At 40.5% G+C, this 26777-nt stretch overlaps 2 protein-coding genes across 3 annotated transcripts; both read left to right on the top strand.

Moving 5' to 3' along the window:
• Positions 1 to 7816: 7816 nt before the first annotated feature.
• Positions 7817 to 13214, top strand: oafb (OAF homolog b (Drosophila)). The gene is made up of 4 exons (XM_030793128.1): positions 7817 to 8041; positions 11788 to 11922; positions 12413 to 12593; positions 12952 to 13214. Exons 1-4 carry the CDS (start codon positions 7817 to 7819, stop codon positions 13212 to 13214), a joined length of 804 nt encoding a protein of 267 aa, XP_030648988.1.
• A 5081-nt stretch (positions 13215 to 18295) lies between these two features.
• On the top strand, positions 18296 to 26564 carry pou2f3 (POU class 2 homeobox 3). Of its 2 annotated transcripts, none has more exons than XM_030792879.1 (12): positions 18296 to 18344; positions 20434 to 20468; positions 21339 to 21440; positions 21709 to 21814; positions 22125 to 22213; positions 23024 to 23200; positions 23569 to 23710; positions 24668 to 24801; positions 25454 to 25621; positions 25977 to 26019; positions 26143 to 26257; positions 26528 to 26564. In XM_030792879.1, exons 1-12 carry the CDS (start codon positions 18296 to 18298, stop codon positions 26562 to 26564), a joined length of 1197 nt encoding a protein of 398 aa, XP_030648739.1. The 2 variants fall into 2 exon arrangements, with proteins under 2 accessions (XP_030648739.1, XP_030648738.1); XM_030792878.1 differs by having other exon boundaries at positions 21709 to 21817; positions 22122 to 22213.
• The last annotated feature ends 213 nt before the right edge of the window (positions 26565 to 26777 follow it).

The following is a 26777-nucleotide window of genomic DNA, read 5'->3' as shown; positions in this document are numbered from 1 at the left end:
TTCTTGCTTTATAGGGTCCTTGAACAGCACACCCGTACCTGGGTGTACAGAGAGGGCTCTCCCTGCATCTCCTCTCTGAAGTGAAGAGTGGAATAGTGTGTTTGACTTCTAAGTACTGAAACACACTTTGACCTACATCAAGGTCACTCAGGAAAATTTTCCACATCCGTGTCCCAGACAAGTAGTAACGAGAAGTGAACTAACCTCAGTTATAGCCGTGATTATCGTACTGCAAAAGCTACAGAAACTGTTTCTTCCCTGTGTTCTGTGTTTAAAAACAAAAACAAAACGAAAAAAAAAAAAAAAAACAGCTCACCATGGTAAGATGGTAATAGGGAAATCCACTGTAAGATAAAGAGAAACCTGGAATACATAAAGGCATGTGTGGCATTAACACTCAACACCATATTATTTCATGATATATTTCATCTTGTGCTTTCTTTCTTAAACTCCATGGCATTTTACTTTCAATGGAATTCCAAGGCATCTGAAGTAGGGAAGGCCTAATGGAAACGAGGATGTGTAGAATAACAGACTTGAGGTGAATACTGTAGATACATTTGCGGTGCTGAGAGCTGATGGTTTGTTGTGCACAAAATCAATATCTCAAGGAAAATAAAATAAAATTTAAAAAAAAAAACTAAATAAAACAAAGAAAAACAAATTTGTTCTACTTGAATGGGACACTGAGTCACTGAGCAGTGTATTCAATAAATATTATTCTACAAGCGCACCGTGTGTGTTGTTATTTGTGGGGCATAATTTTGTCCTTATCTTATTTATTCACGCCAGAATTAAGAAAGAACACAAGAGAAAACACAAAATACATTTACATTAATCAGCGTCTTCGGGAAAAAGGCCCTGAAAAGCACTTCAGTATTTGAAGTGTTGAACGTGTCCAAAGCATACTGTTTTAAGTGTGGGTATGTCAGGAGCACCTGACGTACACCATATGTGGTTAAGAGTGTAGCCGCGCCTTCGTGCGAAACAGACACACTGCCAACGGCACTGCATCAGACAGCTATCCGGCCGCTGCAGTAGTTGGCGAATGCTTTTTTAGAGCATAACTTGAATACAGGAGTGCAATATTAATGTTATGTTCCGTGCCTCCAGCGTCGTGCTGATAACATTCGTGCATTAGCGCAAGGAAGCAGAATATTACGGGTGGTACTTCTTAACAGTCATTTTTACAAAGACTGTAATTTAAATAAAGACTGTCTTTTCTATACACCACCCCCACATGTTGTTATTTGTGGTCTGCTTAAGACCCAATAAAATTCTTTAAGTGGCAGTTGTTACAAACAAACTGAACGAGTGAAAGAGGCGGGGGATTCGTGGGAGCTAATCCGGTATGGCGGTGAAGAAACGTTTGCTGATTAAAAAAAATGGGCGATGAGCCAAGGGCTTTGTGGATTTTGGTATGCAACTCTTGTGATGAGCCATAGAGGTCCCCCGGGCATTGAACAAATATATGGCTACAACAAATGCATGCTGAAAAAGGACTACGTAGTGTAATTTACAAAATGTTAAACAGCAGCAGCCGCAATTACCTCTTTATTTTTGAATTTATCACGTGCAGGGGGGGTATTTCAGAAAGCAGGTTTAGTGAAAACTCAGTTAGTTAACTTAGAGTAAGTAGTAAACCTCCTAATAAAAGAGTCCTGTGGCTTCATTCTCCTGGCAAAACAAAGCCTCAGGACTCTTCTATTAGGAGGTTTACCACTTTCTCTAAGTTAACCAACTCTTGAGTTTTTCTAAATTAACTAACTAAATTTCACTAAACCTGCTTTCTGAAGAACCCCGCAGGACGCAAGTTATCCGAGTTTTCGCTTCTCTTTTACCAGGAATCACATTGTTAACTAATTGTCTGATGCCTTGAACTCGTAGCGTAAAGGCAAAATTTCACACACAAACACATCGCACCACAACATGTTTTTTTTTATTGTTGTTGTTTTTGTTATGGAAATGACAAGAGCTGGCTGTGGGTATCATTATCACGTTTCGAGTCACCCGTCATCAGACATCCGCAAATAAATTACGACAGCCGGCAAATTTGCGATAATTACTGAAGTTCCGATTAGATGCCACCCAATAATTTATAGCCCATAAAAGCCGCTGTGTTCATTTAAAATCAACAGGGGGAGCCCCAGCACTGCCCCTCCACTTTTCAGTAGCGTACAGAAAATACAAGTAAATTACATTTCGCTTAGCAGTGCGGAACAGGTTGAGCTGAGTCAGAACGTGTTCACGCATAACCGTTGCCAACTTCAATAAACGCGACGATGAGAAACCATGTTATTAAATTAGTTTGCAAACAGTTAAGGACAGATATATCTGGAAAAGCAAATAACCGTCACATTCCAAAGAAATTAGGATATTATTTCGCATCTGAGAGGTACTGACAGAGTTCTGTGACAGTGAGACCATCATTACTGAAGATCAACCTGTGGAAGAGCCTTTTCTGGTTAAGAGCCTTACAGTCTCGTGACATCTCTGTCCCCAAGGGGCGAAAAGCATTGTAGCATGTTGACAAAACTGAAATGAAATATTTAAACATGTTACTATCGTCGTTTGATGGGCTTTTAAAAGCCCAGTTGTATAAGCATGGAATATAAGAATTTAAGGGGAAAAAAATAGAATTAGTTAACTGGTTTCTGAAGACCAAGAGATCCATGAAAGATTATGCTCTACAAAACCCTTAGTCTGGTGTTTGACAAGCTTTCTTTATGCCTATGACACAGTGGTGCTAAATGGTGCCCTTGTGCTTCTGTAATGTTCTTTATGCTCTTTGTTTGTTTGTTTTCCTGTTGGACTAATGCTGCCAAGTGTCTGCATCAGAATGTGGGGCACTTGTTTGGGCGGGGGATGCAGGGATATGTGATACATACCCTATGTGCTTCAGTGAATAATTTAACTACACTTTGCAGTTGCTTCATGGTAGTTTTTAGTCTTTTTTTTTTTGGCCATTATCAGTATTTCCCCATCACTACCATCACAGTCACAGTAAAACCATGATAATCTCATTGAGAAAAGGTTTATAGTTTGTAGATCTCTCTACTGGCGGCATATGCAGCATGGCCAAACATTAAGAGGGGTGATCTTGTGGTCTCTACATAAAAATATTTTAGCAGTATCTGTGATCGGCTCTAATCCAAACAACAAATGAACACATTTAAATGTATTTGTCCCACTTTACCTCATTTTACCTAATATTAATTATCATGACGTAATGATGGAGCAATTAATCGTCCTATGTGCAGGGGCATTTCATATATGTGTGTGTGTGTGTCTGAGAATACATAAAGTTCTGAATGATGCGTCTCATATATCTGTTCTATTTTTTTGTTTGTTTGTTTGTTTGTTTGTTTTTTACAGTTTCTTTGTTCGAATTTTCAAATAAGCCCTTGAGCAGTCCCTTGCGACTCTTGTCAGACATGCTTCGGATTAAATATATGTCCTTTCCGACACTGCAGAAGCGTAAATCCTTGAACAGTTTCAATGATGGATGCTACAGATCTTTGAGGGCTTTGAGGGGGTGGACTGTCATGCAGACCACGTACTTGCGTTTGGAAGAAAAGCAAAAAAAAAAAAACAAAAAGAAAAAGAAAGAAAGATAGCGTGTGCTACGGATGATTGAGTCTGAGAGTTTAACGCGTGAAAAATGCGAGTTTACTGAGCCAGAAGTGTTTTCTGAAGGACACATAATCACAGCCAATAGCAATGAAGTGGATCCAAAACGAAATGAAACTTGTCCTTCAGATCCTGGATTCCGCAAGAATGACTAATGTTCAGGCAGGGATTGCCGGCCACAGGAAACCATCTCGCCAAATTTCTGCCACACCTTGCCACATTCACCGCGCTCTTGCAGGAGTTGCCCACAGAAGAAACCGAAAGGAGTTCGAAACGACCCTTAAAAGGGCAGGGTTTCTTTTTGCACGTTCAAACAAGAGTTAAGGAAACCAAAGGTACTTTTTGAAATACTTACCTTCTGCAGGTGAGACAGTGGTAGCAGATGTGTTCATGTATGGAATCAGGGTTGTAAAAACAGCCAGATGACACCTGGAGGCCTGTGATCTACGTTTTTAAGAGACTAACAGGCACAGAGAGTCACGGCGGCATGCTGGAGGTTAACGTCTTACCTGCAGGCCCGTCGTAGCGCGGCCGCGATCGGGGAGCCCGGATGAGTCACCGCTCCCGAATCCTCACATTTCAACCATGACCTTCAGCACAACCAAGGGAGAAGCCTCATAACTACTGCCACAGTGTCCTTTGCACAACTTGGAGGAGGGCCAACAGCTGGAAAAATACACCCAGGTCTTCACTCATTCATTTGGGTTTTTTTTTTTTCTTTTTTTCCACACTATTGCCAGAGACAGAGGCTCTTCCTGAGACAAACAGCAAAGGCCCAGGTGGCTTCTCAGATCTGCAAAACACTAAAGCAGAATTAACTGACTGTCTGGCCAGAGACACATGATGTACAGAAAGACATTTACACCCTTCTGACAGATAAGAAATGAGTTTACGTTGGCAAGTGATCTCCTTTTGACAGGATATTTAATAGCAGTCCAACCGACACTACGGACGGATATTCTGGGCAGTTTAAAAATATTCTGGGCAGTTTTAAAAAAAGGGCATCATGGCATTTCTAAATGCAGTGCATGAGCCTGGCAGTCTGTTTAGTGGCGAAGACTGTCAACTCAGGTATGTCAGATGCCAAAAACACAGACTGCCACACTGTGTGGTGCTGTTAACTGCCTTTGTCTGAGAGACTGGCCCTGCTAAAAAGTGGTTGTGGACTTATTCAAATGGTAATGGCATTCTTGAAGAGGATGGTCTCCGGTAAAGGACCTCTACTCATTTCGGAGGCTTTCAAGGGGTTTTTAGTGGACTACAACTTGTACACATGTCAAGAGCAGTCTGTACATTCCTCAAGCCAAGAGAGAATCCGAGCACTCAGTCTGCACTATCAAAAACCTGATGGAACAAGAACACACACACACACACACACACACACGTACACACACTTTAAAGCTTTGCTGGCCCACAGAATAACAACCCTGTTTATCTCCATTATCTGACTGTCTTTGGATATCCAGATCAAAATGGAGTTCAGAAAAAAAAAGCCTGTAGAAGCAAAGAGATGCCAAGAAAGGAATTATGATCAATGCCAGTTGCCTAAGGGTGTAGCTTACCATGGAAAAGATTCCAGGAACTGTGGTGAAAGCAGCCAATTTATCAAGATTTTACCTTATGGAGATAATTCCCCATCCAATCAGGAGAAACAAACATCATCTCTTCCCCACTGGCTAATGTTCGCACACAAAGTTCTGTCACCAGATCAGGCACCGTCTCTAAGGTCTTAGTGAAAATGGACCTGTAAATGACACTAGTTTGGTTACCCAATGTCATGAATAGGTATTGAATTTTGTATTATTTTTTGGTCATCTAAATGGTTGAAATGCCAGAAACAGAATTTTGCAATCATATGAAAAAAGTTAGTCAGAGTTTTATGTACTATATTCACCTAATCAAGACTCTAGGGGTAATAATAATCACAATTACAGGTAGTAAGATATTGGAGTTGTTCAATTTTAATTTTGACTGCATTGATTTTGTGGCAAGAAAAATCGGCATTTACTGGTGGTTTCATGTTTGAATCTAACTTATTGTGCATCAGGAAACAGGAAGTACACAAAGTGAATTGTCCTTTCCCCACATCTTACAAATGCTCTTCTTGTAAACGGGTTACACGTTTTTTGTTTTTTTTTGTTTTTTTTTTTTACAACTTTGCAGAGTCTAGGGTGCAAAGAGGGCATCCTAGCTTACAGCATAGGTAATGGTATCCTTATACTCTGCCTCAGCAGCTAACTGAGGTCACAAACTCTGAATTCCTGAGAATAAGTAAGCTACCAAAAGTTCCTGCACAGACGTCATATTACTGCTTTCTGCAGTATTTTGGTGGTAATGATTGCCAGTAGGTGATTGTCATGCACATTGCTGTATGCATGCATAGCCTGTTCTAACTGATCAATGTCAGAGGTTCAAAACTGCCTGTATACAAAAGACATTAATGTCAGCAAAGCTGCCAGATACTGGGCTCTGTGGGGTTTTTGTTTGATCAAAGGATGTGCTGATGTTAGCTACCGTCACTCTCCCAATGACTCAATGAGTCTGTTATTAGGTTGGTTTTTTAATATAATTGTGAATTGTGTATAATTCAGTATGATTGTTAAGATATAATCGTGAATAAACAAAGCTTGGAAATACACATAGATTGGTGAACTTTTTTTTTGTCTCTTTTTATTTATTTATACATTTAGTTAGTTAGTTTTTCCAAACAAATCATTTTTCTTTTCCCGCAAATAATCTTTTAATGTTTTAAGGTACCACGTCTGAACACACACTCCTCATCTCCCATACCGCCATCCCTAACAACCCCAGACACTGTAAATTACTGGCACAATAGGTGGCAGAGGGGCCCATTCTGTCCAGCATTACCCAAACTGAGAGGCCCCGTCTGGGTTTATAAGTCATCTGGATCCCTGTCACCCCAGTCAGACTTGACTCTTCACCCTTAAAGAGTAAGATGTCATTGTTACTAAGAGTAATGTGTGTCGGCTGTACGTGTGTGTGTGTGTGAGATTCCTTCTCATTTATTGCTCTGGAAGGCATTTAGACATTTGATATTTTGTATGTGTGCTCTCAGTGGAAGCTTGCTGAAGAAGAAGGAAAAGTAAAACTTGAAAATAAATGAATATTTCTGTTTTGCGCACCAAAAAAGTGTAAGCGTAAGGTGTACTGATTCATACCTGTCCTTAAGGTCTGATCCTCATGGGCCTGCCTGTCCAAAAGTTCACTGCTGATCTGTAAAAATGTCTAATGGTTATATACAGGAAGGTGCTGCTGATATATAAAGAGTTTTACTTCGAAATGCAAAGGGAAGTTAGCCATCTTGGTGTATAGCACAAAAAATCCTTTCAAAACACACCTTACATTCAGTTCCCTTCAGTGAAAGCAAACAGGTCAGTTTCTTTGGATGTTAGCTGGCCAGACCATCATCCAAACCACAGCTGGGAGAAATAGCATCATTCCATAGTATTAAGACATCCTTTTGTTGCCCTAATGTAGAAAGTGGGAAATGTATGGTTTCATCTGAGAACAAAAGACAGGCTGCTGCTTTGTGCAAAGGTACACCGTTAAACGTATTAAATGCAAAGGACTCCGCTGTATTTTCGTTCAAAGCCAAGGTGGACTTTTTCGTTTTATGTCAAATAGCCTACGTTACCGGTTTAAGACGTGCACTTCTAGTGGGAAGGTAGTGCAAAGTTTGGGCGGGGGTGATGGTTGCTTGTGGATGCCATGTTTTTCTTTCTTCTTTTTTTCTTGCTCCTTCCCTACCGCGATATTTCTTTAAGAGCTGTCCTCTGTCCCCCGTGAAGAACTGAGAATCTGAAGCACCCGCAGCCAAGTTGAACAACTTCGAAGGAAGTGACGGGGGTTTGGATGATTGCTGTCTCGTGAACAAAAAGCAGACCTCCTCTCCACCGTGGAATTTCTTGAAGGAGGGAAAAGTCTAAGCAGGCATGTTAGACGACCATTGTGTCGTATGCTGAAGTATAAAGTATTTAGATGATTTGTGTCTTGTGAGGATGGAGCGCGTTGGCAAGAAGAAAGCTTCTAATCGTTTTGGGTTTACGACAGACAGCGGTCCTTATGAACGTGTCATCGTGTTTGTTTTGAACTGAGTTTGATCGGGAAGATATGCCCTGTTTTTGTAATACATGCGTTGGAAGTAATTTTCCCGTGTGTTTTTGTGATGTACGCGAGGGAGATCGTGCCAGCTTCACTCAAAACTCAGTTTGTAATTGTCACACTCTGCTTATCGTTAAGTGTCTGTTCGGATTTGAAAGTGTTAGTTCGCTTAAATGATGGTCAAATAACTGAGGAATTATTGCAAGCAGATAGCCAAAGGGACACAATCACATTGGAATTCAAGCAAAGAGATGGGACTCTAATCACATTCTTGGCTGATTTCCAGCGGGTAAGTATACAAAGTGTCACTACAATATTTTGGTGACATTCACTCGATATCAACCTCTAGCCTGAAGTCAATAGTTTATCTTTATTTCGAACAAATGAGAAATAAACGATTCAGTCGCTTCTACCTCGTAGATTGCAACATTGAATATTCCGGCTGAATGTATCTTTTATCCGCTTTAATAATACTGGTAATTGTGTCGAGTTGTCGCAGTTTTATCCTCCCCCACACAACTCATAATCAACTACTGCTACAGCTGTCAAAACAATCTCAAGGGTGAAGTGTGTTGCAAAGAATACATTAACTAGATTATGGTAATAAAGAAGACTAATTTGCATTACACACTGAGTTAGCAAGCAGTTGGAAAGCGTATGCCCTCTACTTTTTGTATGTGTTCTTACACACCTAAATTTACTCTTGATCTTTCAAGTGGTAAGTGTTCCTAAACAAATGCGACAACTGTCATTCCTGCATTTCTTATCTGTAAATTTACCGAATGTATTTGTAACTGTACCTAACTTTCCACAGTTATGATCGTGCCGTTACTGTGGAACTAACGAATCATATTGGCAGACAGTTAGGAATCCTAATCGATTTACAAGTCTATGAAAAAAGCAACGTGCGGTCGAGAGCGGATTCGGGTACGCAGTCGGTGATTTGATTATTGTGGGACACACGAACAGTGCTTTCCTCTCCGAGATCTACATTTGCTACAATCTCTATATCTCTACACGTCTATATTTGCTGCAATTCACAGAGGCGTTTCAAAGCCAACCAGATCTAGTTACCATCCAAACCGCCGTAAACTGCATATAGACATAGAGCATTTTTTCATCTGCTCAGACCAACTCAATTTGGAGTTCTTCTTGCTTCCATGTGCTTTCAATCTTCTCCTTTCAACACTTATGGAAAGTTGGCTGCAGTCTGACAGCCAGCTGCCAAAGAGGAACTGCAGCACAGAGCCAAGCCATACTGAGGAAATAGTTTTAGGAATCTATGGATGGACCTAACAGGGTAGGAAACATTCAACAACAATTTATGCCATCGGGGCATGTGACAGGCAACAGGGTTGGCTTGAGAACTTCCAGAATTTCCTTTCTTTCAGCCAGTACCTCATAACATTTAAGAACAGCATGTTAGGGTTGTCCCTGAACTGACGGAGTAATAAATTTGTTCTTCGGTTAAGTGTTTCAAAGCTCCGTATTTGTACCATTTTAAGATCAGCACACCTGATGTGTCTGATCCGCTACTCATTGTTCAATTTGATCACACATAGCAATGTCTAGTTAGAGTAGAAATGTGTCAGTTTCTGTGGATCTCCAGGATATGTAAGGAAGACATTGGTTGTGGGTTAAATAACTCTTCTGTGTTGAGTTTTAATCTGGGTCAGGCACACCTAAGTTAAAAAAGGTCAGAGTAGGCTGTTCCTGCATATCTGTTTTAGTCTGCTCAGGACTGCAGAGTGGTATACTGTTTCCTTTATTAGTGGCACAAGATCAAATTCTCTCACCTCCTTTTAAAGGCATGCATATTCAACACATCATTCAATGTATGAGTGTATGGATGAGTCTTTGCGGACTGCAGATTTGTCCCTCTCAAAAAGCAGCGTTTCGTTCTCAGCTGATATTTCCAGAAAGTTCCTCTATAATTGTTCATGAAAGCGTACGTATACTAACAGGTGCCTGAGGGTGTGACTGTTTTAAGGTAGCATGGACTACACCTCAGAAACACCATGTGTTCCTTGTAATAAGCAAATGCATGAACGTGTTTGACTGTTTGCTGAAAGGATCATTGCGTTTATTAACTTAACGGTGTCAACTTTTACTCAGCTTTGCTCATCTTAAAAAAAAACTGTGGAACAAGTGGAATCTTTTCTCATGTTCTATGAGCGGCTGTCAGCATGCAGTGTATAAATTAAAGACATTTATCCCTGTATTTGAATTCGCTCCCTGTTTTTGAAGGACATGGAAGAGTGGAAGCACACTAAAGATTTCTATTAGATACCCGCCTGTTCACATCACTGAACACCCTAACGTGCCCTTGATCCTGTGAAACTTTGTCATAAGATTGCCAATGGCACTTAATACTTAAAACACAACAGTGATTCCTTTTCCTACATTGAACAGTTTCTCCCTTTTTCGAAAAGACCAGCTTTCCCGTCACCTTCTCTCTTTTTTTTTTTTAATCTCAGATCAAATGTCAGTTCGGTACCATTTTTGAGGTCATGTGACGTTAGGGGAAGCTTAGCTGAACGTTTTGGCAGGAGTGCAGGTTTTGTCATCAGTGCAGTCTGGTGAAGCTTTGTCTGTCAGCGAGAGTTATGTACCATGCAAACGCAGCCCGCTATGAAAGGACCATGGAGCTGGAGACATGCAGGGCCATGGCAGATTGAGAGATATCCTCCACTGATTCGCTCCTACAGCAAACACAAACACTACCTCCTGCCCAACCGTCTTCAGGAGAACACGTCCCAAGCTCTTCAACATTATACCCTACCCTATCAAAGCAATGGGGTTTTTTGGGGGGGGGTTTTGCTGAAATGAAAGTGCAACTTAAAATTATACTGCATACTTTTACAGCATTACAGGTATTCTAATGGGGAAAGATAAGGACAAATTAACTTCTTTAGGTATTTCTTAGTTGATTGAAGGCGGTAACACTGTTAGTTTAAGGTACTCCACAGTAATAGTGTGGGTCAGTTTTTTAGTTTGTTTGAAAATTTTTTTATATTTGAAATCTTCATTTCCAAGTGTATCTCTGGGCTGTTTGAGAACACACAGGTTCTTATTGTAACAGCATACTTACATCAGTCACAGCTTGACCCAACTTCTAATCTTGTCCCTTGCGGCCCCGTAATGTCTGATGCCGCAGCCAGTCAGACACTTAAGGAGTTTTTTAGGCGAGCCACCCGCACACTTTCTCTTTGTGGGGGTGTGTCCTGAGTGAGGCTTTTCTTGGAACGGCCCACGTCTCCTGACCACCCTGTAACCCCACAGGTTTAGCATTAGCTTTTAGCCATTAACTGTCTCCACACTTGAGTCTCAATTTCACTCTCTCCCTCTATCTCTCTCTCTCTGTCTCTCTCATCGCTGTTGTGTGGTACTCTGGGGTAGTTTATAGTCTGAATATGCAAAGAAAATTGCGTTAGGCTGTGATTAGCCAGGCCAGATGAGAACTGTTTTCACAGCCCTGCCTCTGTACGCCTCAGCATACATGCCTGAGGGGCTACTAGTGATGTAGCGAAGGGAAAAATAAAAGGACCATTGTTACAGTCAAAGAAAGGCCTCTTGATCATTTGTTCTGTTGGAAAATGAATCAGATGATCCACTGTGGAGGGGAGACTCATTGGGGGGGGGGGGGGGGGGGGGGGGGGGGGGGGGGGGGGGGAGGGGGGTCAAACTGTATGACTGTAAGTCTTTTAGTCAGAAATCCATCTTGTTGTGGAGGAATTTTTACGGCTTTTGGGGCTGCATTTCATTTAGATGTACGCATCTTGCAAGCCTGACAGAAAGCAGAGAATATCTAGATGACCAAAGTTGGAAGAAGAAGGAAAAAAAAAAAAGAAAATAAAAAGGAACAGTAGTGGCCACGTCCACTCTTATCTGTTTGATATTGTGTGTGTACCGGAGTGATTTTGCAGTAGTGATATTTGCAGACTGCACTCGGCGCTCTAACTGTGCTGATTACTGTTGTTAGTTAACAGATTATCTGTAGGACCCCCCCCTGTGTTTTGCTCTGTGTGTTTACAGCATGTGAAAATCTTTCGAGCGTTTGTTCTTGGGGAGCCGGAGCGTGGACAGACCCAATACCAGGCTCTGTGTTTTATCACCTGGTTGGATCACAGAGAGATTATCCCCACTGAAGCCATGGCCAGACTCAGGCAGGTAAGCACACAGAAGATAACATGTATCATCAATTCTTCCTAGCAATTTTATAACAAGAAAATAATTTAATAAAAAATCACACGTAATCAACCGCGTCAAACAGCTTTTTTAGACAGAGCCCAGTTTTCATTTCACCTCATTCAACTTTAGGCCAAAATTTCAACGCTGCATACACTCAAAATGGGACCAATATTGTTAGAATATTTTAGAATATTCTTACAGCCAAAAAGTGAGGTTAAGACTCAACGGTTATCAGTGCTCTCACAATTTCTTCACAGGGTTTGTCCAAACTTGCTTAAGTGTTCTCCATCTACATCTGTTCTCCATTTTGTAACCAACAGTTGTGTACTTTTCATGGAGCTGCTCGTACATTATCATGTTATGTCGTGTTATGATTGGCTCTGACACCAGTCAATTATACTATAATACAGTGATGCGATCCCCGAAACTGTGCTCTAGTAACTGGGAAGTTCTATCTGGAATGTTCCAGAAAAATGCCCACTTGGTTCGCGCTGCGGAGGAGAGGCGCGGGGTGGAGGAGCTGAGCATGAACGTGGCCGTGAACCTGACCAGGGCCGGACACCTCAGCTCTCACATTCACAACGTATGTCGAGAGGCCCAGGACCTGGTCTACACCCGTCAGGATGACCTCAAGCACTGGCTAGACATTGGTTATTGTCCCTTCAGACACGTCTATATTATCCAGCATTCACGCAGGCGAGAGCTGTCCGATGCCAAATATAAAACGCTTTGGTGTTTTTCATCGTTCTTGCCAAATAAGAGTTTTATAACAGTTGATAACCCTGCGTAGCCATCTGAAAATGTACTTGATCGTAACTGGTTCAGTTTTGCATCGCATTTCAATATGTTGAAATCTGATCAACTCTGTGCTGTTGAAAAATTTCAGTCTGTCCATTTCGTGAGATAGTTATTCATTCTTCGTTGCTGTTTGGGTTTGGCGAGCTGGTGAAACCCTGTGTTTTTTGTGTGTGTGTGTTTTTTTTTTTTTTTTTTTTTTTGTCTGTGTAGGCGTGGACGGCTCCATGTTCGAGGTGCTGACCCAAAAGCCTGGCACGCCTGGCCTGCAGGACTGTTCTTCTACAGAAGATCCATGGAAACCTTGTGCCTGCAGTTACCAGCTAAGTCTGGAGTGGTATCCCTGCCTGCTTAAGTACTGTCGCGGCCAGGGATCAAGGCCATACAAGTGTGGAATCAAGAGCTGCAGCAAGGGGTTTCGATTTAACTTCTACACCCCACACAAGCAACTCTGTCTTTGGGATGAAGACTCGTAAATCCGGGGTGGTGACGGATATTTGTGAAAGCCCAGCAAGAGGAGATTATGAGGAAATTTTCCTCTGTGCCTTCACGTGAAGTGAGTGGATCAGGAGTCCTGGGATATTGATTATGGGCTGGATGTATGGTGTTTTCATGTAAAAAATTTAGTGGATTGTGGAAACTTTCTCACCTTGGGCTACTTTTCAAGAGATGTTCTAACACCTGGCTTTCAGGAAGGAGTTAAAGTAGAGGGGTGGATATTTTCTGCTCTTTTCTAACAGACAACATAAGCTCGTTGCTTTTTCGGGAATTGAGAATGTGAATTGTGGGGCAGGTAGATGTATTTTTTTTCCTGTGGTTTTCATCACCGAGTGCTTAATTACGTTAAGCGTTGATACGTTAAGGATTGTAACTACTCTGACCTCTTTCTTTTACAAACATCAGGTATCCAACATCAGATGGGTTTTAATTGTCATATTTCTGACTACCTTGTTAGACTCTTACTAAGATATTTAAATAGTTTTCCATTGAAAAGCCCACCATCCCAGGTGAGGGATATTTTGACTTCACTTGCCAGGTGTCACTTTAGACTGGCCCCAGGACGGGAAGTTATGTGACCTTAAATGTTGTAGGTTAAGCTTTGCCCGGAGACACCTTTGTTTCCTTCCCATGTTTCCATGTTTCCTCATGACTATTTACCCTAGCGTCCTGCCCAGAACCTTTTTGTTTTTGTTTTTTTTACACTTATCCAAATTCTTCCAAATCTTTTTAACCCTTGATTGTGTTTTGTGTACAGAGATTCTGTCATTTTAACGCAGTGATTTTGTGTATTGTTGACAGACGCCCAACTGACAATGAGATTTCGTGCGTTTTGAGATCACCCAACACACTTCAGATTTCTCTCATTTCAAACACATTTCTCAAATTTTTGCTAGCTGTTGATCAGCTCCCCTTGACTTTCATCAGGATTTTTTTTTTTTTTCGGGTCCTAAATCAAGTAGGAGCACAAATACAAAATGATCTCGCAGCTTGGCTGATATTCTCTTACAGTTAACTAACCTACAGTAAAGTATGAAGCCATGGCCTTTTCAGAAATCTAAGTTAAGTATGCGGCTCTGTGTCACATACAATTGTTGTCTTTGGTTTTCGCTTTCCAAACAATTTAAATTGTGGATTTACAGTACATGCGTTTGCTAGCAAAGCTAGCAGAGAAAATGTTATACTGAGTAACAGAAGGGCTACAGTGCCTGGTATGAGATTGTCTGTGGATGTTTTCACTGCTGTCTGTTTATTCCTAATGTATTCAATTGATGCCAAAACTTCAGCGCACAGGGAAAGTTGCTCGTCTTATAACCATGGCTAATTTCCATTTGCATTTCAATTACCCTGCTAAAATGGATGGTAATGTTCAGTTTGGTGTCTTGTCTGTGTGTCAGATTGTAAAAGGCTGATTTTGGGGAATGACTGACAGTTTTGTGATAACTGCACTGAAGAAGAGACACCCTCTTAACTGGGCTATTCATGCCATTATTTAGTGCTGTGAATAGAAACAGAGAGAGTGAAAGAGAGTGATTTGAACCATTCTTTTTATGTCTTAAGATACAGAAATTAATTTTACAGTTTAAAAAAAAAAAGCTTTTCATTTGTCCTTAATTTTGTGATTTATCAGTCTTTGTTTCATTTCTCCTAATGCATATGCATAAATGACTGAGGTATTGATTTATTGTTATCATGGATTTGTCTGTTTTTACAGTATTACTATCATCCGTCTGGAAAGAATTACTCAGGTTGGTCACGGTGTCAGGTCGGTTACTTTGCACCACTAAGGAAGACAAACACCAGTCGCAGCTAAACAAAAGAAACAGCTAATGTTTACCTCCTCATTTTATCTTAGAAATGTAAAATTTGGGATCATGCTATTATATGGTGCATACTTTGAAATTATTTTAATACAGTATTGTTTGTACTATGACACTGGGTCTGTATTGTACATTTGTGAAACATTAAAAGACAGCACTGTAAATGTACAAACCAGTACGTTTCTGTACTTGCCATAAAGTTTTTACCTCTATGAAACACTATGATTACCATAAACCAAATATAAGAATTAACATGTAAATGACTAAACTATTTTTGTACAACTAATTTCTTACATTCATGTAAATAAACTTGTAACTGTCTGCACTGTTGTTTTGTCTGGGGAGGGGATAATGAACAGCTAAATATGCATCGCACGGTCACTGCTTAACCTGATGTCAGTGAATATAAAAGAATTAAGAAAATGGAGGAGGGGACATGTTTGAGTTGTCATTGTATCAACTCTACATAACCGTTCTCTTAATTCCCTGCTAAACCATGAAAATCTAAGATCTATGAATATTTATATTTTTTTCCCCCATAAGAGGGGTGTTGTGCCATTTAAATGTTTGTTGAAGATGATGTGGATGAGGACTAAACTATGACTTGGAATGTACTGTTTTCATTCGGTCTGTGTAACTTAGTCTTGAATGCTGCCCCCTGGTGGAAGCCGTGGTCTAAAGGGTAGAGAACCGGGCTTGTGACTGGAGGGTTGCTGGTTCGATTCCCAGACCCAACATCCAAGGCTGTGTGCCCTTGAGCAAGGCACTTTACCCGAATGCTCCCCGGGCGCTCACCAAGGAGGCTGCCCACTGCTCCTGTGTCTGGTCCTGTTCACTACTGGTGTGTTGCATGGGTTAAATGCAGAGGACAAATTCACTGCTCACTGTTCACAGTGTGTGTGCAATCACTGAAACTTAAAAAATAAACTTAACTTAACTTAGTGTTCATTTAGTATAGAACTACTAATGATGGGGCCTGATATCTTGGCAGATATGAAACTGGGTTTAGTAATGTCATGACCCAAAGTACACAGGCTTACAGATATAATTGAAGGTATCACGGTTTTGGTGGTAAGTCAAGATACTCATGCATAGCTTACTGTGTAAAAAGAGTGGGCAAGAAAACTAATGACTTAGTTTCCTTCATCTGGCCTTCAACAGCCAATTGTTTTCCAGCCAATAAGACAGTTGAATAAATCATGAATGAATCATATGTGCTTATCCCATCATGTCTTGCTTGAACCAACAATGAACCTGGGGTTTCTGAGGAAACTGAGCGCATTTCATTTGAATAAAAAATTTTTATCGAGCATTTTCCTCAGAAATTGGTCCTAGTGACATCTGCCAGGAAACTCAGGCACTCAGACAAAGTCAGTTCGAGGGAATGTCCGTTTCAAACATCTCGTAACAAGCTTGTAAAAACTGAGACATTTCAGTTTCGTATTCACGATTAACCTGATTCATAAAAAGCGAGTGAGCATTTGCATTGATCCATGTTGACAAGATATCAGAAACCAGAGATGGTGTCAGTGTTTGTCTTGAGGTAAGCTAGTTACAGCTCATGTTGTTCTGTTCTACCTGCTTCAACTAACTGTCTGACACGCGGTTGAAATGTGGTGTTTGTGAAGATGAAACAAGTCAAAAAAAAAAAAAAAAGTTCAGAATCCGTTCTTAAAAACTTCTTAAAATGGTCTTTCTTTTCCGAAAAGGACGCTCAGGAATTCTATTTTGTGAACAATAGCAAAAAGAAAACATTAAATTGACCTAAGCTTGCAAACACATACAGTAATATTATCTATCTTTCAGAAGAGCACATGTACAGAACATTCTTATGCACACAAACTGTTGAAATGGATACAGTGGAAAGATGACTTTACAGTGACTTTACAGGCATGTCTGCAGAAGATAATAATGTATATGTTAGATATTTCAAATATAAAAATACAAAAACAAGCACTTTAAATTGCGTTTGCGTTTTATATTCAGAAGGTATAATGTAATTTACCGTTAACAGAGCTCTCGAACACATCTTTAACAATACGTTTGTCTGTGGTCACACGGGGACCACTGAGTGACTCCAGAAGATTTTCGTGGCTGACATAAAGCTGATTATTCTGTTTTAATGCTGTGATATCATTCTATAACATCTACCCCATGTTTTTTTTTTTTCTCCAGTTACTCATCATTTTATGTGACTAATTTTTAGTCATGCCCGAACTGAATTTAGGTGAGTGGCATATAATGTAATGCCTGTTTCAGTTTGTTCTCTTCTTCTTCTTCTCCTTTTTCTAATGTTTTCATTCTTGAGTTTTGTTGCGGTTGACTCTGTCCAAACCAGTTAATGAACACTGGTTGTTGCGCACACTTTATCAGCATGCTATCATGGCTGTATAAACAGATAGTCATGTTAACTTGGAAGTGTTTTAATACATACAGCACACGGCCTGTCTTTTAAAAATATACACTGATGAATCCTTTCAGTCAAGCATCATAAGTACCCAGTCATGTGTACACACACACACACACACACACACACGCTTTTCTAAGTTTGCCGTCTACCCATTGTTGTTTTATGCAAAAAGTCAGTGTGGGGATAGGACACTGCAAGGGCCTTATGCAAATGTCTGTCTATCTGCTTGTGTGGAACACTGAAGAGGTGAATACTTGTCTACTAACCCACTTTGGTAAATGTGAAACTTTCTCTGAGCATTCTAGAGGAAACTAAATTCGACTCTTTTTTTCTCTCTCTCTCTTACAACACCCAGACAAGACGAAGGAAACAGACAAATATTCACATAAAAACCGGTCAGCTTACCCGTTCTGTCAACAAGGTGAGTAAAAATATCATTATATCCAACTGCTCTGTATCTGAACCTCTGTTACTATGCTTGTTTTCTGTCGTCTGCGTATTGCTCCCAGAAATGGATTTGATAGATCATATTGTTTTGCATTATGTCTTTGGACTTTATATTGACTAGATTTAAATGTTTTTGACTAAGAGAGATTAGGGAGGAGAGACAAGAGATTGTGGTGAATGGGCTTACCCTCCAACTTATGAATATTATAACAAGGCTTATACATGAGAGAGAGGGAGAGAGAGGGACAATTTGAAAGTTCGACAAATTAGAATAACCTCAAGATCATTTTCCTGGCAGCGGCATGGAATGAATTACCCTGTGTCCGCTTAAAGTTGCGATCCTGTAGGAAAATCAGCCGTATTTATCATTACAGATATTAAGATGAGCACAGAGACTGTGGAGTCCACAGAACCTCAGAATGACCAGACCGGTAAGGATGCTTTTTTTCTCTGCGTTTAGATTTTCTTTCTTTTTTTCTCTCTCTCTCTCAACCTACAAAATCCTCAAAATGAATGTTCTGGAAACTTCAGAGTGTCTAATAGGTGGAACAAAAATAAAACCCCACATCTTTTCTGGTCATCTTTTTTTTTCCCCCTTCTTTTTTTGAATTGAGGGCTGACTTTTTTTTTTTTTTTTTTGCTGTCTGTGTTACATTGATTGATGATATGCTTTATGGCTCTTGTAACCAGTGGTAGCTGAGGTAGAAGTTGATACTAACGAGCAGAAAAGTTTATTTGAGAGAGTTCCACTGTGAGCGCGTGTGAAGGTTGGGTCGATTTTACATCTGCTTTAAGTTACGTTTAAATGCATTTGTTTTTATAATCGATTTTTAACACAGCGTACTGGTAATCCTCCACTTTGTAATTACCACTAAGCTTAGTACTCTGCTTAGTACATCTACGGCTGTGTAACTTAGTTGACGTGAGCACCATAATCCTGCTTTACATATTTAATATCTTTGGTCAACCTATATATCAAATATATTCAACTGGGGAAAAAAAACTTGAATATACAATTGTGGTTACTGGTAATTGCCACCATCCAGCTTTTTTTTGTTTGTTCCCACACTCGTCATACTCTCGGGCATGTCTACACGAAACCACAACACTCAAGAGTCGTTACCGCGTGGCACTCCACAGTCGTCGCCCATCTAACGCTCTACAACGAGCACCGCGTATCCCTGTCACACACTCTCTTTTTGTTTGATTACAATAACGCACCAGGTGTTGCATTTTATGTGTAAACGACTTCAGCGGAGACATTTCAGAGCTCTAGGATCCGTTGAGTGGAGCAGGGTAAGGAGTTGACCAGGATGTTGTTTGCAGTGAAGCGCTCATATAGCCCGGGGTTATAGAGAAATGCGCTCCGGCTGCGCGCATACGGAACCGTCCCACTGAAATGAGGAACTTCAATTCAGAGAGAGCAGAAAACAGACAATAACTGCACACGAAATGCATTTACGTTTTTGCACCTGTTGATGGGAAAATTCCCATGAAGTGACCTCTTCAAAAAACAGATAAGGGAGCATAAATGTCAGTTTACATGCAATTCCCCTCTGCGTTCATTTAGCTGGGTTTTTTTTTTTTTTTCCTTTGTTTGTTTGTTTTTGTTTTTTAACCACACAGTTTCTCATTGTGTTCATGGTGAGCACACAACACTTGTCAGTATGAATTTAATTGAGTTTTTCATATTTGCAGTTTACTGTTAAATAATTATAAATGATTACACTTTTAGGTCCGTGTAATAAGCGCGTGATTTGAACATACATTTAAGATGACTGAAGCTCAAAATGTAGCTTTCATATGAAAAAATGCACAAAATGTTTTTTTCTCATCTGAGATGTGGTTTGGAGTTCAGAAGTGGATTGCAGTAGGCCAAAGTAGTTTCTGATTAAGGGTGATCACAGTGTGATTAAAAGTGTGTATGTGTGTGTGTGTAACAGAGAGAGAGAGAGACAGAGAGAAAGAAAAGAAAAAGAGAGAGACAGAGGGAGAGAGGTGCACCTGGGGCTCTGTAAACATTCAAATGTTAGGGTCTCTAAAGGTTGCCTAGGTTACCAGATTATTTGCATTTAGCCATAATTTCCATACTGGAAGTTTAGCTCTGGAGGAGGAAGATTTCCATATTGTGGGATGAACGAGCACAGGAGTCACCATGGCCTTACCGAGGCTTCATTTGAATTTCAAATGAAGAAAAATTATCTGCCAGAGTCGACCTTTGAACCTCTAAATTCCCGTACCATGCCCATTTTACTGCGGGGCTTGGATCTTTATGGGTTAATTTTGATCAAAAAGTTTTTTAAAAAGCCTAGAAATGTAATTACTTATGTTAGATCCCTATTAGCTATAAATGGTCTATTACTCAGATAACTGCTTAACAGGTTTTTTATAAATATACTGAGAAAAATGTTGTTTTTAAAAACATGGTTCTGATATTAAAAGCAAAAAATGCTTCCATATTCACGAGTGCTAAATTTGGTTTATCTGTATTTTTTGTTGTTGTTTTTTTTTTTTCTGTAGACATTGAGCCAAACGGAATTGACTTCAACAGACAAGTAAGTGTAGATGTATAAGACAAATGTTCTAACTGTAAACATACCCAGAACACTGGGCAGGACATGACTCACTCAAGCAATTAATGATTTTCCTTCACACTGTAAACAGTCATCTCCCTTCAACCTTAATCTACCTCAAATGAAATCAGTCATTTAACACAAGCCTGTGTGCGCTGTGGAAACTAATTCCTAACAAATTTCTATCAAATTAATTCCACCTCTATCAACAGAAAGAGGCGGAACCGCTTCGTCTATTGGTAGTTGACAGTTATTCAGTCTTTCCAGTGTTAGTTGACAGTTATTCAGTCTTTCCAGTGTTAGTTGACAGTTAATCAGTCTGTCCATTGGTAGATTACAGTTCATCAGTCTGTCTGTTGGCTAGTGTTATATGTAAAACATATACCCAGTCTAGTGCGCTAAGCAACAGTTTTATGGGACTTTTTTGTTCACATATTGCAATGATAGATTGTTTAGAGACCTGCACTCAGCGCAGTGTACAGGATCCAGGCCAAAGACTTTTGGGAATATTTGCACACTTACGATGCCAAAACAGGGGAAAGGGATATTTGTCAAAGGCTCTCTCTGGTTAAACAGGTCTGGCAGCCTTTCTGGTCTTGGAGCACATACAAATACGAAGAGCCCCTGAGGGCCACAACACACCACCACAGAACAAAATAGCATCACATTTCAAATGGCTTTCAGTTGAACTTCTTTTCTCAGAGAAAATGGCCCAGGGCCCAAGTTGAAGATATCCTTTTTAAGCATATTCATAAGCACTGTGACATATCTTAGGACTAAGAGTTTGAGGAGATTTTTTTTTTGTGCAGCATGTTATCAGAGAAAACTAATGCAGTTTCACCTGGGTTTTAGATTAAGACAGAGGACCTGAATGACTCTCCCCACACCGTCTCCACACACAAGACATGTCACCTGACTCAGGGATCACCTGTCACCGCCAGCCAGTTGAATGGGGTACGCCCACTCCATTTTATTCCTTATTCGATTGCTTCCAATGTGACAAAAACTAGAAATACTATGAAAATACAGAGGATAAAAAAAAAACATTCAAGTTGTTGATTTCTTCTTTCACATCCATAAAGTCATTACAAATCAGTTTTTAAGGCAGTTTTGAACAATAAACAGGAGTAATGTTGTATTTTAATGACATTACTGTGTCCAGTGATAATACAGGAAGGTACTGCAGTAAGTAAGAGCTGGTTGTCTTGTCACCCTTTCACAGGAACTGCCCTCCCTGCACCAAATTCCTCAGCTGGTGCTAATGTCCGGCTCTCACCTCTCCTCCTCCTCGCCCTTCCTCCTGTCCCAGGCTCAAACCGGACACCAGGGTCAGTTCCAACACTAAAGCTACCAGTCCCGTTAGACGCCCTCGGAATCTATCGCCAAACTCTTCTTCACAGCCGAGTTACTTCCTACGTTACTGACAAGTTCTTCCGAGGAGCGTTTTGAGTTTGGAGCGTGTCGATTATAATTTGTCAGCGTGTTCCTTTACGTTGCATAAGTTGGCTCCGAAGACATGTGACTGTTTGATATCGAATTTTATATTTTATTTTATTTATTTATTTATATTTTTTTAATGTTTGCGTGCCTTGGAGTACTTATCGAAATGCAAACACGCTTGTGGTTTGTTTTGTGTAGCGTTGCTCCAGTCGAATCTCCTCTCCCTACCTTCCCAGCCTCAGGCAGGACTGTTACAGCACCAACCCGCCCTGGCTCTCACACCTCAGGTAAACCGTCAGGCTATGGTAATTAGATCACAGTTAAACAAACTTTATCATTGTTTATTTAACATTTATTACACCGAGTACATTACCCTATGTAAGAAATACCTGGTCTGTTGGGCTAAAGATAAGGGCTAACAGCTGTACAGCCTATTCTATAGCAGTACTACAGTAATTTAGAGTGAAAGGCCTCTGTGTAGAGGGCCCTAATGACAGTGCTCTGATGCTGTGACTCTCACAGTAGGAGTCCTCATGTGCTCTGGTTCAACCTGGTATGGAGAATGTAATCTGAGTTGTTGTTGTTTTTTTTTTTTTACTCTTCTCTGAGACTATAAATCATCCAAAGAAACAGATGGTTCATTCAAATTAGGACAAAAAGTAAGACCACTCAGTTCTGAGATTTTTTTTTTGGAATTTTCCTGTATTGCTGGTGTATATATACAGTTAGATACCCAGAGCCGTCTGTACCTCCTGACAGCACCTTCAAAGTTCAGGAAAAAGTTTAAATCATGAAAACGTTGATGTTACAACTGACTCCTGTTTGTTTCTACCCCATCCCCTCCCCGCCCACTTCCATTTTATAATGACACATAATAAGACCTGTAATCATGTCTTTGCATTTATGTAGTGAGATAATTCAGTTAATCATTCAGATGGATCCAAAATCATCCATTCAAATGTATTGGTTTTCTGTTGAATGCAAATATTTATATGATAGAATAGCAAATCAGCACCCCCCTCCTTTATTTGATATGTTTGTTTTGATAATATAATATAATAATAATTTTGTGATATTTTTGGGTTTTGTTGATGCAGGCTATGGGTAGGACAAGCCTGACAGGATCCTCTGTGGATGGACACCTGGACATGTCCCACTTGCAAGTCGCTAAGCACGTTGGTCCCTCCCAGCAGGATGAACCCAATGACCTGGAGGAGCTCGAACAATTCGCCAAGTCCTTCAAACAGAGACGCATCAAACTGGGTTTCACTCAGGTACTAGCGCAACCAAACCAAACCCAAAGACAGCACCTGTTCACAGCCTGTGGGTTTACAGGCCCTGTTTATAACAACTATTTGTGTACGGGTTGTCTGTTAAAGCGCGATACAATCGAAAATCGGCGTATTTCCGACATGCTTTCCCAGCCCCGTGGAAAAGAATGTGTTCCTAAAACCGTAAACTACGTATTATGTTTTAATGCTTCGTTTTGTAGTGGAATTTCCCATTCAATAATTTTGAAACGTATCCACATGGGATTATACATCCTTCCGCTAACAGACAATTTCATCTGTGTCTGGACATGTCTGTCGTCTTTGTGTGGTTGATGAGCCGTGAATAAGGCTGGGCTTTGATGTTGTCACAGGGCGACGTTGGGCTGGCCATGGGGAAGCTGTATGGAAATGACTTCAGCCAAACCACCATCTCACGATTTGAGGCTCTGAATCTAAGCTTTAAAAACATGTGCAAACTGAAACCTCTGCTGGAGAAATGGCTGAGCGACGCAGGTACCGTATATGTACACGCAGCTTCCAAAATAAGGGAAACACAAACTCACAAAATCTTTTAACAGAGAGCTGCCCCCCATCACAGGAAGCGAGATCAGCATTGGAATAGATTCTAGAAGATTCTGATAGATTCATTCCATTGCAAAGGTGCATCATTATTCTTCCACGAGACATTTCATCATTCAGTGTTTAGTTTATGTTGATGGGAAGTGCTGTCTCAGGTTCCATTCCACAATGTCTCGTAAAGGTTCATCTGCAATCAAATCAGGTGACTGATATAACCAGGGTATATCTTCTGCATCATTTTCATACTCATAAAACCATTCAGAGACCAGTCATGCGGGATAGGGGCCCTGTCATCCTGGTAGAGACTCCCAACAACTTGCTAAACGCGCGTTTATGGTCAACTGTTTAAATATTGTTTTCTTTTGTTTTGTGTGATCTGGGATTTGTCTTTCATCCTCAACGACTACATTGCCGTCATGGCTGCAGAGTAAGCATTTTTGGGAAAAACTATAAATGTCCAGCCGATGCTGACATCGTCCAAACAGCTGTTTATCGTGAATCTATAGACAGCATAATTTTTGTGTTTAAAAGACAATGTTCATCGTCGTTTTTTAGTCATTAAAGAAGTGACCTGTAAAATATAGCCTGTATGGCTGTGCATGTCAGTATTAATACACAGACACACACGTAGCACGGCACAGCAAAATAAATGTCGCTGTAACGTCTTTTGGAACAGTTAAATGCACGCATCCTCCCACATAAGCGTTTTCTAGGCGATTTCCTACGATCTGTCATCTTTGTGTTATTGTTGTGAAAGTCCTATCCATTTCTTATGCACAACCGTGTCACATCACACTTGAAAGAAATGAGTTATCAGATATGGCTGCCCTACCAACAAACTGTCGTATCAAAACTACGGATCACTTAACTGAGTCGTCTCCTGTTCCACAGAGAACTCTCCCTCGGATTCGATGGCTAACCCTGCCACTTTACCGCCAATCATGGAAGGTTATGGAAGGAAGAGAAAAAAGAGGACGAGTATTGAGACTAACATCAAGCTTACCCTGGAGAAACGCTTCATGGACGTGAGTGAGCCCCTCTCTGTGATGGTCATCACAATTATTTCCTTGTCCCCCTGTGGAGGATAAAGTAAAAATTATCATTTATCGATTGTCAGTAGTGCTTGAGTCAAAAGGGTAGCTTGGACAATTCGCGTTTTTTTCCCATTTAAAATTGAATTGAAGGGTACAACCACAACCAATTTTCATTTAACGGTGGTATATGGCTGTAAAGCATTTACCACCACCAGAGGGCCCCAGTGTAAATCATGACATCTATTTGACGATTCCAAAAAACACAAGCGCCTTGAAGTCTTAGTACTGTACAAGCGTAAAATCTTTTCTTTTTTTCTTTCTTTTGGGGGGGGGGGGGGGGGCACCTCTTTTACTTACTGTACCTAGGTACATAACTGTAGTGAAAATAATGTGTAAACACTATTTGGAAATAGAGATCAATTGTAACATTTCTCACCACCTGAAGACAACGAGTACAACAGATAGATTACATCTATTTCAGCACATTAAGGTTTCATTGACTTGGGGCAAGTGAATTATTCCTGGAATAACTGGTGAAATAGCAAGATGCAAAAAAAAAAAAAAGGGTACAAATATGAGCAAAATCTCTCTCACGTGTCATTCCACTGTCAAAACCACGCTTAGCAAGTTTTGCTCTTTACAGAACCCAAAGCCAAATTCGGAAGAGATCACCCTGATCTCGGAGCAGTTGGCCATGGAGAAGGAAGTAGTTCGCGTGTGGTTTTGTAACCGTCGACAGAAGGAAAAAAGGATATTTTGCAGTCCGGTGCCTACATTACCCGTTAAATCCCACAGTTACAACGCAAGACTGGTGAGTCTGCTTTTTGCTTTTCATTCCGCGTAAGACCGTTGACCGTTCTCCCTTATGTTCCTCATCGGTACTACGTTCTGGCTCTCATCCATTATTCTGAGGAAGCTTTATTCTATTGTCTTTTTTCTCTTTCACTTTAACTCGTAGTCTTTATGAACAATGGATGAGTATTTGTGGGCCCCTGACGGAGTGACTGTTATTTTTACTTTGACACACCCGTCCGCGTTTAGAGCTTTAGGCCGTTTGAAGGAGAGGAGAAGTGTGGAGAGGGCTATTTTGGAGGTTTTTGGGAACAGGACAGTCGCGTTTCCTCGTTCTATCCACCTTTCGTAATGAAGTTCATTTTCTGTTTCAGCCTTCAACTTCTAGATCTTTCAGTCCGCTCGCTTCGGGAGGCGGTAAGTTCGACTCATGTTTTTTGCTGGAATCCAAAAACTTCTATTACAAATAAATTTGTTGTTGTTGTTGTTGGATAAAATTGTAAGTGACTCGCATGGCGCCGGATGTTTGTGTCACAGTAGTGTCGTCAAGCTCCTCACCCAGCAGTCCAAGCCGGGGATCATCTCCAAGCACCCTGTCCTCAGCCTCAAGCCCCCTGACATCCCAGGGAGTCAACCAGACCTTCAACTCTGCAGGGTAATTCCACAAAAATACAGCCTTTTTTCTCCCCCAAAAGTCTGCAAGCATAAGATTGGGTTTATCGGCCGTCTTTAAAACAGCAGCTGAACCTCAGAATGACACAAATTGCGTTTGTAACGCTTCTTGTTCAATATATGGTTTAATCCACGATTCTCTTAATTCTTCTGTGAAAACCACAATGCTATTTTTACAAGGATACCGTATACATGTAACATTCCCTATGACAGTTGGGAATTTGACAGATTTTTTTTGTTTGTTTGTTTTCAGATCCTGGTATCGATGGAATCCCAGCTACCATCACTGAGACCCCCCGTCATGATCAGTTTGTGACATGAACAAGAAGTTGTTTTTGTTTATTTGTTTGTTTGTTATGGTTTTGGATATAATTTTTTGCCACTCCAAAGATTTCATGGGAAAACGTAGCCTCGTTGGAGACATTTGTTTTCTTGCACTGAGGTAGAGCAGTGCGCGTGAACAGCATTGCTGACAAAAAAAGACATTTAAGACATTTCATGTT

The sequence above is a fragment of the Chanos chanos genome, chromosome 15, assembly GCF_902362185.1.
Source record: "Chanos chanos chromosome 15, fChaCha1.1, whole genome shotgun sequence".
Taxonomy (NCBI): Eukaryota; Metazoa; Chordata; class Actinopteri; order Gonorynchiformes; family Chanidae; genus Chanos; species Chanos chanos.
The sequence above is the reverse complement of the archived record's forward strand: the minus strand, read 5'-3'. Positions and strand labels throughout refer to the sequence as shown.